The following is a 14,198-nucleotide window of genomic DNA, read 5'->3' as shown; positions in this document are numbered from 1 at the left end:
CTGCCTATCGTTGTATTTATGCAAACAGTATCTTTACTTGAAACTTTGTGCACACTGACTGCTCACCTAAACTAAGCTAGCTAATGCTAAATAATAGCGATAGCATTTTGCTAAACGTTGGTCCTGTCTGTCTAATATAGGCCGAGTGTGCCCGAGTTGGGTACCATATCCGATGGTGACCTAGGAGTCCTACAAAGAACCTGAACATCACACATTCAACTCTATATCCCTCTGCGGTCTGATAGGAGACTGTTGAAGCCTGTCACTCCCAAAGACTCAATCACACTCACACATCCATAGCCTCAAGGACCTTTATCAACACATAGACAATCTGGATTATCCTATGGACAATTAAGCCCACATCAGTGGCAAATCATTTTTGTTTATTGTGAATCTTTTTCCGTTGTGTGCCTCTTGTTTTGGGGAGTTGTTACTTCAATTGTTGCATTGTGTTTATTGTAAAATGAGCTCTAATCCAAGAAGTGCACTTAATTTAACTTAACTCAAAGGTTAAATATTAATAATAATAATAATAATAATAATAATAATAATAATACTTTTTATTTATAGGGTGCCTTTCTGGGCACTCAAGGTCACCTTACATACAATATATACATATACAGACAGTTAAAATCAACATTTAAGAACATACAGTTAAAAGCATTCAGATAAAAAACATTGAAAAAGGAAAGGGCAGGTGTGGATTATAAAGAATATGCCAGTCTGAACAAGTGGGTTTTGAGGTTGGATTTGAAGTGTGAGAGTGTGTCAGTATTGCGGAGGTCAGGGGGGAGAGAGTTCCAGAGCTGGGGAGCAGAGCGGCTGAAGGCCCTGCTCCCCACGGTGACAAGCCGGGCTGAGGGAACAGAGAGATGGAGAGAGGAAGAGGAGCGGAGAGAGCGAGCGGGTGTGGCAATATGGAGGAGGTCTGAGAGGTATGGAGGTGCAAGGTTATGGATGCCTTTGAATGTGTGGAGCAGGATTTTATATTGGATGCGGTGTGAGATAGGGAGCCAATGAAGTTGCTGTATGATGGGTGTGATGTGGTTGATGGAAGAGGTGCGTGTGATGATGCGAGCTGCTGAATTCTGAACCAGCTGAAGTTTATGGAGTGTTTTTTGTGGGAGACCAAAGAGAAGAGAATTGCAGTAATCTAGGCGAGAAGTGACGAGGCTGTGTACAAGTACGGCTGTGGACTGTGGTGTGAGGGAGGGCCGGAGACGATTAATGTTGCGTAGGTGAAAACAGGCGGAGCGGGTGATGTTATTAATGTGAGAAGTGAAGGAGAGAGTGCTATCGAGGATGACACCCAGACTCTTAACCTGAGGGGAAGGAGAGATGGAGGAGCCGTCAATGGGTATGGAGAAATTGTTGATTTTGTTTAGGGTGGATTTGGTGCCGACAAGGAGAAGTTCAGTTTTATTGCTATTGAGTTTAAGAAAATTGGAGGTGAACCAGGATTTGACTTCATTGATACAGATAAGAAGGGTTGATGGTGGGAGTGATGAGTTTGGTTTGCCAGAGAGGTAGAGCTGGGTGTCATCTGCATAGCAGTGGAAGTGGATGTGGTGTTTCTGGAAAATGTGGCCAAGGGGGAGGAGATAGATGATGAATAGGAGGGGACCGAGGACAGAACCCTGGGGAACACCTGTGGAGATAGAGACTGGATGAGGAGTGAAAGATTTGAGCTGAATAAACTGAGTGCGGTCAGAAAGATAAGAGTGAAACCATGTGAGGGCTGTGCCAGTGATGCCAATAGAAGAGAGTCTGTTCAGAAGGATGGAATGAGAAATGGTGTCAAAGGCTGAGCTTAGGTCAAGCAGAAGGAGGATGGATACTAAACCAGAGTCAGCAGAGAGAAGAAGGTCATTAGTGATTTTGAGTAGAGTCGTTTCAGTGCTGTGGAGAGGACGGAAGCCAGATTGGAATTGTTCATACAGGTTATTGGAGGACAGGTGAGAGTGAAGTTGAGCAGAAATTGTTTTTTTCAAGGATTTTTGAGATGAATGGGAGATTAGAAATGGGACGGAAATTATTGAGGTCAGTGGGATCAGATCCAGGTTTTTTGAGGATAGGAGTGACAGCAGCAGTTTTCAGAGGAGAGGGAACAGTTCCAGAGGTGAGGGAAGCATGGATTATGTTAGTGATGAGAGGAGCCAGAGATGGAAGAGTAGCTTTAACGAGGACTGTGGGTAGAGGGTCAAGCTGACAGGAGGAAGTTTCGGATTTTTGAATAAGGATGGAGATTTGATTGACAGAGGGCAGAGTGAATGAAGACAAAGGAGAGATAAAGGCAGGAGGAGATACAGTGAAAGGTAAAGTTATAGCAGAGGACGGGGTTAACTGTTGGTGGATAAGTTGGATTTTTGTGGTGAAGAATGAAGCCAGTGTATTGCAAAAAAAAAGACAAAATTCATTTCAAGCTTGACATTCTATTTGTTCTGTAGATTTGTAAATATTGGGTATTTGTTTGTATATCTGGTCACTTTCAATATATTGCATCAGCCTCTAAAAAGTAAATCTCTGTGTCGGCCAGTATTATTATACTGCTTTCCCACCTCCCAGCGAGCCGCCACATATATATATATATATATATATATATATATATATATATATATATATATATATATATATATATATGGGATGTACCACTGGAACATAACTGAAGTGGCTGACATCAAGAAATCCTACCAATGACTTGAGAGAGCTGGTCTGAAGGACAGCACAGAGGCACTCATCCTGGCTGCACAGGAGCAGGCCTTGAGCACCAGGGCAATAGAGGCCCAGAGCTACCACACCAGACAAGACCCAAGGTGTAGGCTGTGCAAAGAGGCCCCTGAGACAATTCAGCACATAACTGCAGGGTGTAAGATGCTGGCAGGGAAAGCATACATGGAGCGGCATAACCAAGTGGCGGGCATAGTGTACAGAAACATCTATGCAGAGTACGGACTGGAAATCCTAAGATCAAGGTGGGAAACACCTCCAAAGGTAGTGGAGAATGATCGAGCCAAGATCCTGTAGGACTTCCAGATACATACTGACAGAATGGTGATGGCAAACCAACCGGACATTGTGGTGGTGGATAAACAGAGCAAAGCCGTTGTGGTATCGCAGTACAAAGTGATGGGAATATCAGGAAAAAGGAACATGAGAAACTAGAGAAATGCCAGGGGCTCATAGAAGAGCTGAAGAAGGCCTGGAAGGTGAAGGTATCAGTGGTGCCCGTGGTCATCAGAGCAGTGATCCCCAAACTGGAGGAGTGGTTACAATGGATCCCAGGATCATCAGACATCTGTGGGGGTGTGGGGGTGTGTCGGGGTGTGTGTGTGTGTGTGTGTGTGTGTGTGCATGTATATGTGTTTGCGTATGTTTGCTGTAGTGTGAGCTTCTGTGGCCAAGATAGACCTACCTTCATGTACACGTTGAGTTCAGGAATTCTGTTTTCTGCAATATCTCTCTTGTTGCCAATATATATTTTACCTAAAGGCAAATTCAAAATTTTAGTTGCATCACTTATGATTTGTAAAGTAGCATTTCAAAGTGGCTTGAAGGAAAAAACAAACAAACATGCAAAGCCTATTAAAGGGTCTGTACCAGATTAACCATGAGTGAGGAAATATGTTTTAGTTTGAACTTAGAAGTGTAAGTATATGGCCACAAAATGTATAATTGTATTTAAAATCTGTTTCTGAAACTTTTTAAACCATCAAGTTATTAAAGCATTTCACCATTTTTTTTGTTTTAAATGTGCTTTTTGAACTTCAAACAACCACATTATGGATATTAGTTGGCACGTAGCTGTTTAGCCTCCACGATGAACTCTTAATATTTGAATTTGTGAAAAATCTATAGAAATAATGAATGGAAAGTTTACTTCCGGAACCAGGGCAGACTTGGAATTGGATGAAACTGTGGAGCTCCATTGTAGCATGACTGAAAAATTACGTGTGGGAAAGTGTCAGTTGTTTCCTTTTAGTTCTCCAATCTCTCCCTACTGTTTGCTTTTCTGTTAGTCTTGAAATTACACCATGACAGAAAATAAAGTATCTGGGATAGTAAAAGGCAGTTGATTTCCCATGATTCCAAGTAACAATGTGCCTTGTTGAATAGCAAAAGGTTTAGTTGTTAGTACCTTCTGTATGAGTTATTACCTCAAACATTGTTATGTAGAGAGAACAGATTATATATATTATATTATAAGAGTCTTAGTTTATTATTTAGAATTTAGTAATTTGGGATTTGAATCTATCCGATCCATTCGTTTCAAAAAGCCATTCAAACGACTTACTTGAGCCACCTGCTCTGCTTCTGTGCTGAATCTTGTGTTGGTTCTATGTTCTATGTAAATCAATATAAAAATGTACACATATCAGAAAAAGATTCAGCTGTTTTAAAAATGAGATCCGGATTCAACTGTTCACCTTAAGGAACCGTTCAAAAGAGCCAACTCATTCACACATGTCACATCACCAACGTCTTCAGTTGGTCATTCCCAATAAAAGCACTGGCATACCAACACAGTCATATAGCGTGGATAAAGTGGCAGGGTGGGCGTAGCTCACTCTAGATCAGTGCTTCTCAAATAGTGGGGCGGGGGGAGGGGGGCGCTTATGACACTGTAGGTCAGGGGTCACCAACCCTGTGCCCGCGGGCGCCATGTTGCCCCCAAGCCCCACATGAGTCGCCCGCAGACGGTTCTAAAAATAGCACAACTCACTAATGAGCTGCATCTAAAATTTAATTTTATTCTGTTGCTATTTTTTTTTATCACTCTTGCGTTTATATAGATTTAAAAATGACAATATTTTAAACATATGTTCATTATACGTGAAGTTTAGATAAGTTAAAGTGAACTTTGACCTACTCACTTCAAAGGTCAGTATTGTGCGTGTGACAAAACCAGTGCTCCCCTCGCGAGCGCTGTGAGGATGCGCTGAATGCAGTTTCTTACTCCAAAACATGGTAGAAAATAAAGACATCACTTTCCCAACGATTTAAGACAGTAAAAGAAACCTGTGCGTCTCTCATCTGCGGAGCGACTGTGGTGACGGCAAAGACACAATGTGGAGGGACACTTCACTACGGCTGTGTCTCAATTCGCCAAATGCACCCTTCAAGGGTCCTTACGAAGTACTCTTCAAAAGTGTAGTTTCAAGGTTCCGGTCGAGAATCTGCCCTCCTCAGTGTAGTCTCCATCTTGCTGAAGTGGGACAGGCCCACACCACGGACCGCACTTCCACCGCTGTCTTTGAACGTACGATACGTACATTACGTACGTTGTTTTTAATGATTTATTATTTAATAGAAAAAAAGTCAAGATATCGTCGTCACAGCCGTTTCTTTCTGTTTAGATTGAATATCAATAGGCAAATATAACGTTCGAGGTGATTTTTTTACTCAATTGTAGCTACTTCATAACTTAAACAAAATATACCTTGTGAAAACGTAATAACAGAGACAGAGGTAACAATATCATTTCTACATTCATAGTCTATAAACCAGAGAACACTGATTAGTTGTACATATAGTGGGATATTGCAGTTTAATGGTTCGGTATCTTGGCCAGTGGCTACACCACTTTAATAACAGTAGAGGGCACTGTTTCCCTTCTATGCCGTGCCAGTTCTTTTCATCTGATTATTATAAGGTATTTTCTATCAGTGCAGCGCTACATCACTAGGTCTTGATTTACTAACACGAAAGTAAATGACACGTGCCCACGAGGGGCACAGACATATGGAATGTACCGGAACACATGAAGATTTTGTGCATGTCTCAGGACTCTCTTCTGTCCTTTCCTCAGAGTCCGTTGCTTCATTGTTCACATTACCTGTGTGCAACTCATCAAATCCTTCTGACTTTATGTTTCAGTCTCTTGGTCTTTGACGCTTACAATAGAAACGAAGATTCTTACATTATTCTTATTGCAGTAATAATTTTTTATGATAATAATGTCTTCTTATTGTCTAGCAATAACTGCACATTCCTTTATTCCATGTAACTCCTTTTAATCATCAAACACACTGTACAGATCTTTATTCAGATTTAACAGTTTCATGTCACACTGTTGTAGATGAGGTAAACCAGTACGAACATTTGAACGTATATTGCGCAACGGACTCCATTTTCTTCTCTTTTTTGCGTAGGCGCGGTGCATGACGGGATATAGAAGTGCGTGAAGTGTGCACGGAGATCCATGGAGATCACGTCTGATCTCCATGGAAACGGTGCAAAGGGAAGGGCAGGTTTGTCGGCCGCATTCAGTAGGGTGGGTTGAAATGGGACAGCCCTTGTCGTGCCGGAAATTACGTCACTGCCCTTCGAACCGCCCTTCCAATGGTGATTCTAAGGCCAGGTGGGTGAATTGGGACACAGCCTACGTCTCACAAAATCCACACTAACTCCCCACGGGGACACGCACTCCCCACGGGGACGCGCACTCCCCACTGGGACGCGCACTATGGGCAGAACAAGCCCAGAGCTAAACGCAGCTTTGTGGAAACAACAGGCTTTTTTCACGACACCGGTGAAAAAGTCACTTAAAGTTAGAGTTATTTAAAAATATGTAAGCTTATTTTTCTTTAACATTACATAATTGATAACTTTATGAAACATGGTGCAATGTATATTATTTATGTTTTGTTAAAAAGGTTTTTCAGTGGATAGTGAAAATGGGACACTTTTCCTATGAGATGTAGTGATGTAAGTGTCATCTGGAAATTTAACAATTACTAAGATCAGTAAAGTTAAAGTGCTGAATACTGATATCTGTTTCCCTCCTTGCTCATTGTTGATAATTATTTTGAGAAATCATTAATGTGATCAGTGTCTTGTAACGTGATCAGTGTGTTCACATAGATGATTATCATTTATCATTATTAATAATGTATAACTAAAGGCAAACTGAGAAAATGTGTTATTTCAGAAGAGCGTCTCAAACTGGTCGCCCTTCGTACGACTCAGTGCCATAAAGTAGCTCTCAGGTTAAAAAAGGTTGGTGACCCCTGCTGTAGGTACTGTAGATAACGCATACACAGCGTGCACACAGCAAAGAACAGGAGAGAGCGAACAGATCGTGACAGGGCAGTGAACAAGAAACAGTTTTGCCAAAGAGTCACTATGGAAAACATTTTTACAGGGATGAAAAGAAAGGCGAAGACAGACGGAGGTAATAAGACGCAAGAAAGTCACCCGAAAAGTAAGACGAGGAAGTCTGATGAAGCATATTTAGCACTTGGCTTCACCGTGACTCCGGTGGGAAACGAGGACAGACTGGTGTCTGCTGTGTCTGAAAAAGTTGGCAGCGAACAGTATGAAGCCAAATAAATTAAGGCGCCACCTCATTACACCTCAGTTACGCTGATAAGACGCTGGAGTTTTTTCAGCATAAACGTGCCAAATATTGCCAACAATCATCCCGCTTTGTGAATGTCACTTAAACCAGCAACCAGTTTATTTAATTTTATTTTTTTATTTGATATTTAATTAAATTTCATTATTTTATTTTATTTTTTCAGTATCAAATGGTTCAATCAGTTGTTCCAACAATATGTATAGTTCAAATAAGGATACAATTAATAATAATAATAATAATAATAATAATAATAATAATAATAATAATAATAATAATAATAATAATGTAATTATTTAATAATAATGGGGGGGGGGGCAATAGTGTGGATGAAGTGGCGAGGTGGGTGTGGCTCATTCTAGATAAATTGCGCTTTGCCTGAGTGATGGACAAAGAGTGTAGAAAACATGTCAATATTTAAGCCAAACAGTTCACGAGCCTAGAACAGCAAGGTCTGCCACAAATTGCCCAACATTTGAGTGGAAGTGCAGGTCCCCCATGAAAATATTTGAAATATTTGTTGAATAAAACTAATGTTCAAGTTTGTGCACCCTCTCTGTGTCCTCCATACATCACCAACTAAACACACAGAAGCTATGTGGCTCAGTGGTTGCATATAGTTTTTTATGTTACCTATTTTTTAACCTGATCTGTGTGCAAAACAGGGAAGCTATCTCAGCCACAGAACGTGTTATGAGTGGCATAGAGTGGGCGTGACATGGCAATGGCATGGTTGTGGCCAGAGAGAGTGGCTGTCACCTGCAGTTTGTGTATGAAAAACGAGAGGGTGTGGCCTGTCACAGTGAGTGTGACCTGGTAGAGTGGGTGTGGCCTGAGATAGTGGGTGTGGCCTGTCAGAGTGGGTGTGACCTGGCAGAGTGGGCAGGCTCCACGTGCCCGGGGCTGGACTTTCTGAGCCGTCTGCAGAGTACTTGGACTCCAAGATCTGGTGAAGCTGCAAGAACTCCCTGTACCTCCTGTAGATCAGGTACTTGCTGCCTCCTTTAGTCTTCACCTCAATCACAAATATCTGGAAACAATAATTTATTAAATTATTTGTGTGGATTTTCATTTTAAATAATTCAAATTTTAATTGTTTCTATGCTACTGAGTATAAAGGAGTTTTATTTTGCAAGCACCATATCCGTTATTAGGATAGAATCAGTAAATCTGGTGGAATGTGCTTTTTAAAGAGGTTGTTTAACTTCTATGGGGGCTAACACATAACATATTTAGATCACCATATTTATTTATCACCTTTTATTTTTATAAATAGCAAATTCAAGTTCTGGTCAGATTGCTGGTGGCCACTGCCTTATATGTATCTGAAGGGGGGGCTAACTACACTGAAACTGTAAACGTCTATTGTTTCCAGTTTCAGATGAAACTACCTTATTCAGCCCTTAATGACCCTGCTATTGTTCTCATTGTTCTGTGTCCTGTTTAAGGAAGGATTCTCTTTCCTAACAAAAATAGCTTATTTAACTCTCCTCTCAAACCATTTCTTTTCTCTGGTTAAGAAATGAACGTCACTATCTTCGAAGGAGTGGTTAGTGGCTTTGAGATGAAGATGTACGGCCGACTGATTGGCTTAGATTAGCCTTTACTGTCTCCCTTGGGAGAAATTTGTCTTGGGACAAGGGAACTCATGCCACATATAGAGAGATATGACATACAGTACACACACAGTGGACACATCAATTATTGCAGTTCATAAGAAAAACAACCATTCAACATTTGATAATTTTGCACTCCCTGAAGCCTATAACTGTCTGTGCCAATATATATATATATATATATATATATATATATATATATATATATATATATATTGCACATTCCCTGAAGCCTACTCACTGTAAGTGCCCAAAGATATTGTACCTTCGCTGGAGCCTACCTATGAGCAGTGTTGCATATTCCCAAAGCCTATGTGTATGTAGTATTGCACAGTCCCTGATGGCCATACAGTACAGCATTATTTCTTCAAGTTCAGCAAGGACTGGGGTCCAGAGGAACTCTCACACCAGTGTTGGTACAAAGTAATGTAGTCTACTCCATTCAGTGTAGTGAAGAGTGCAGTGAGCGTTATATTGGAGAAACTAAAACATCCATCCATCCATTTTCTTCCACTTATCCGGGGCCGGGTCACGGGGGCAGCAGTCTAAGCAGGGACTCCCAGACTTCCCTCACTCCGGACAGGTCCTCCAGCTCCTCCGGTGGGACCCCAAGGTGTTCCCAGGCCAGCCGAGAGACATAGTCCCTCCAGCGTGTCCTAGGTCTTCCCGGGGCCTCCTCCCGGTGGGACATGCCCAGAACACCTCCCTAGGGAGGCGTCCAGGAGGCATCCTGAGCAGATGCCCGAGCCACCTCAACAGGTTCCTCTCGACATGTAGGAGCAGTGGCTCTACTCCGAGCTCCTCCCGTGTGACCGAGCTCCTCACCCTATCCCTAAGGGTGCGCGGCCACCCTACGGAGGAAGCCCATTTCAGCCGCTTGTATCGGCGACCTTGTCCTTTCGGTCATTACCCAGAGCTCATGACCATAGGTGAGGGTAGGAACGTAGATTGACCGGTAAATCAAGAGCTTCGCCTTTGGACTCAGCTCCTTCTTCACCACAACAGTCCGATACAGCGACCGCATCACTGCAGACGCTGCACCGATCCGCTTGTCAATCTCACGCTCCATCCTTCCCTCACTCGTGAACAAGACCCTGAGATACTTGAACTCCTCCACTTGAGGCAGAGACTCACCACCCACCTGGAGAGGGCAAACCACCTTTTTCCGGTCGAGAACCATGACCTCGGATTTGGAGGAGCTGATTCTCATCCCAGCCACTTCACACTCGGTTGCAAACCGCCCCAGTACCTGCTGCAGGTCCTGGCTCGAAGAAGCCATCAGGACAACATCATCTGCAAACAGCAGAGATGAAATCCTGTGGTTCCCAAACCAGACCCCCTCCAGCCCCTGGCTGCGCCTAGAAATTCTGTCCATAAATATAATGAACAGAACTGGTGACAAAGGGCAGCCCTGGTGGAGTCCAACATGCACCGGGAACAGGTCTGACTAAACTAAACAGCTATTCCAAAAGATGTACCAATCTCTCCCCCATCTATAACTCCATCCTCAGACCCAGAACAATGAGACCAATAGCAGGGTCGTTAAGGGTTGAATAAGGTAGTTACAGCTGAAACTGGAGACAACAGGTGTTTCAGTGTAGTTAGCCCCTCCCTTCAGATAGATATAAGTCAGTAGTCACCAGCATTCTGACCGGAACTGAAGAAGCGGCTTGGATGAGCAGCAAAACGTCTTCACTCTTTTGATCTTTTGATATGGATCAGACCTGGATGACTGAGGGTTTACACAGATATTCTTATAAATGCTTTAATCTACAAAAACAACATATTAACATGTTTTACAAGTTTCACTTTTGCTTTTGACGCTGTGAATCTCCCTACCCTTTTTCTCTCCACTCCAAGTGCACAATCAGTGTACATGTTCAAGTTGTTGTGCACAGATTTGTATCAGGCTTTTGTATATCTATGGAGAATTGTCGTGTTTGCGCATAGGCACAGAATTTTACAGCTAATCATATGGAAAATTTGAATAGGGCCTGGGAGAGATTGCAAAAGCCACAAGACTGATATGACACGTTTGTGGAGCCAATCCCAAACAAATAATGATAAGGTTAAATGTTTATGGCTTTTTATTTTGGATATTTCTTTCAAAAACAGTGAATCTGCCATAGAGTTACATAGACCCACCATTTGAAATTGTGACATCATCAAATGGTACTGAACAGAAACTATACTTATGAGCATAAACACATAACACACACACAATTTAGTAACTTACATAATAGTCAATGAAGCCCTTTTTCTCCTCAATGTCAGCTATGGTGGCTGTGACAGGGACATCATCAGGGAGCTGCTCAAAGTCACTAGAAACCACAAAGTTTAAAACACCAAACTAAGGTTGACAAAAGTATCAAAAATCAGAAACTAATCAATGCTAAAGCTAGTATTGAAACTAGATACTCATTTGAGCAGGTATAGATATTTAAAAAAGTCTCATTCACAGAACAGAAATGAACCTTTCCTGAATAGTTTTAGAATGATTTTGAGCTGTATCAGAACAAGTATAAGACACATTGACTTGTATACACCCATGGACAACTGGGATGACAGGGATTACATAGACATAACACTACATGGCAATATAAAAGAAAGTACTATTATTTAAAGGGCCTATATTACACTTGCTATATTACTTTTATTTATTTATTTTATTTATTTATTTATTTGTTTATTTGATTGGGACAGTGCATGTTAATGAACATACATGACAAAAGCACGAATGTAAACACACCGGATTGTAACCATACGGCTAATTTCCATCCATAGTCCTACGGGTCATGGTCACAGGGATCAAAAATACAACAACAATAAAATTTACATTAAACAATGATCAGGCCTTAAATACAATTTTCCAACCATACAATATTACAATCTTAGTCACTTTGCACAAAACTCCACTAACATTCACTCAGCTCATTATCCAGACCCACATGCAGCATACAATACTAAAACGGTCCATAAAGGATACACAGTATATAATAAACAGCCTGGCACTTAGTGTGTGCAAGTTTGGTTTGCCCAGAGCCAGTTTTTCAGTTGAGCCTTAAATGAATTATATGTTGGGCACTCCCTCAGAGTTAAAGGGAGGCTATTCCACAGGTTCCCACCTCGGACAGACAGGACCATCTGACCAAAGGGGGTACGTCTGTGGGGTATGACCATATCTCCTACACTTGCTCACTCTTCTGAACTTTAAGAATGTTGTTACCTCATCCTAAAAATACCTAGAATTGTGATTGTTTAATTTAACCCTTTATTATTAGTCTGTCTCCAAAGCCCAAAATGTTCCACCTTATGATGTATGAAGCAGTAGTTTTCAAGTTATCAGCTACCTTTTACCTTTAGTTTAGTAGAGATTGGCAATTCCAGGTCTGAAATTCTCCAAATTATTCTGGTGAAAGTGTATGTAGTTTAAAAACAAAGTGCAACACTTCCTGTATAACCACATGATATCACAAGATGGAACAGAGATGTTTTCTGTTTGAGGCAGAGTTTGCGTGAACTCCGGGTATGTTTGTGATAACATTATAACATAGATCAGAAAATTGATATGGGACTTTTAATGTTAAAAATAACATTATACTGTGTAAGGAAAGTTTGTTTTTAATATCATTGTGGTATCAAAATTGGTATCGAGCATATTCCTTAGTATCAAAACGGAGTTTAACATTTTTTCTATCATGACAACATTACACAGAAATGACCAAAGACATAAGCTAGAGTCACATTTGAAGTGAACGTACCTCTCATCACGGAGCTGCTGGGGCACAGACATGTTGTTGCTAGCACTGAAGTGATAGCACAGTCAGGAAGTTTGACTGTTACAACAGAGGAAACAGCATTTCCCCAAACAGCTGGCTGCGCTATCTCAACATTTGAGGAGGGACTTGGGCATTTGCAGAAGTAAAAAAGTAACCAAAAATGTACTCAGGCAATAGCACTAGCATACTAACACAATCATATAGTGTGGATGAAGTGGCAGGGTGGGTGTGGCTCATTCTAGATAAATTGCGCTTTGCCTGAGTGATGGACAAAGAGTGTAGAAAACATATCAATATTTAAGCCAAACAGTTCACAAGCCTAGAACAGCAAGGTCTGTCACAAATCACCCAACATTTGAGTGGAAGTGCAGGTCCCCCGTGAAAATATTAGAAATATTTATTGAATAAAACTAATGTTCAAGTTTGTGCACCCTCTCTGTGTCCTCCATACATTACCAACTAAACACACAGCATAAGAGCAGAAGCTATGTGGCTCAGTGGTTACATATAGTTTATTATGTTACTTATTTGTTACCTATTTTTGAACTTAATCTGTGTGCAAAATAGGCACATATTGAGAAAAACGGAAGCTATCTCAGCCACAGACTTTACTATGAGTGGCATAGAGTGGGCGTGACATGGCAAAGTGGGTGTTGCCTGAGAGAGTGGCTGTCACCTGCAGTTTGTGTATGAAAAAAAAGTGGGTGTGGCTTGTCAGAGTGAGCGTGACTTGGTAGAGTGGGTGTGGCCTGTGGCCTGTTTTAAAAAGGGTGTTATCACAAGTCAACCTGGTGCCAGTGCCCTAATCTGAAGATAGAAAACATATACAAGTTTTTCCCCATTCTCATACACACAGCAAATGTGACGCTCATTCTGCTTTCTGACTAGATAATCATCTTGAGGACCTAAACAGTAAATCAGCAATCATGTCCAATGTTTTTGTAATTAAGAATAAATCAGAATTATGATTGCAATCAATAAAAGTTATATTTGATTTGAACATATTTACCTCATAATATCTGGGGACACAGATAGGTCATGTTTATGGAATTTAAAGTAAAAATCTTTCATATATTTCCATAAAGTAAAAACAAGAGGTCCAATAGATTAAAATTAGCATTGGAAAGAGAAGAACATATTTACTCATGTAAAACTTTTTTTAAGAGCTTTTAAACATGTCATAGTTGTTTTTTATTCTCATTTACCAGCTCAAAGTTGTAACTGGAGTCATAATTGCTTATTTTCAAGACACCATTTTGCCAGTCAATCCCCGTTTTCACCATCCCCTGATACATGTCCATTTCTCTGTACTTACTTTGTTCTCCAATTTTATTTTCTTAATCACTGACACATGTAGGATTCAGCAGCATCACATGGTGATTTTGGTTCAAACATGTATATGTATGCTTGAAAAATACAAATTACTTTATAATGCAATTTTAGTAGTAT

The 14,198-nt window shown here is 41.0% G+C and overlaps 1 protein-coding gene across 1 annotated transcript; it reads right to left on the bottom strand.

The window, feature by feature from the left end:
• Window positions 1-1,893: 1,893 nt before the first annotated feature.
• LOC117370510 (neutrophil cytosol factor 4-like) lies at window positions 1,894-12,814 on the bottom strand. The gene is made up of 5 exons (XM_033965956.2): window positions 12,732-12,814; window positions 11,207-11,291; window positions 8,225-8,384; window positions 3,413-3,483; window positions 1,894-1,899 (listed from the first exon to the last, which is right to left on the bottom strand). Exons 1-5 carry the CDS (start codon window positions 12,761-12,763, stop codon window positions 1,894-1,896), a joined length of 354 nt encoding a protein of 117 aa, XP_033821847.1. The 5' UTR covers window positions 12,764-12,814.
• Between the last annotated feature and the right edge of the window lie 1,384 nt (window positions 12,815-14,198).

Source organism: Periophthalmus magnuspinnatus, chromosome 1 (genome assembly GCF_009829125.3).
Source record: "Periophthalmus magnuspinnatus isolate fPerMag1 chromosome 1, fPerMag1.2.pri, whole genome shotgun sequence".
In the NCBI taxonomy this organism is placed as follows: domain Eukaryota; kingdom Metazoa; phylum Chordata; class Actinopteri; order Gobiiformes; family Gobiidae; genus Periophthalmus; species Periophthalmus magnuspinnatus.
Note: the sequence above shows the minus strand (reverse complement) of the source record. Positions and strands in the feature narration are given on the sequence as shown.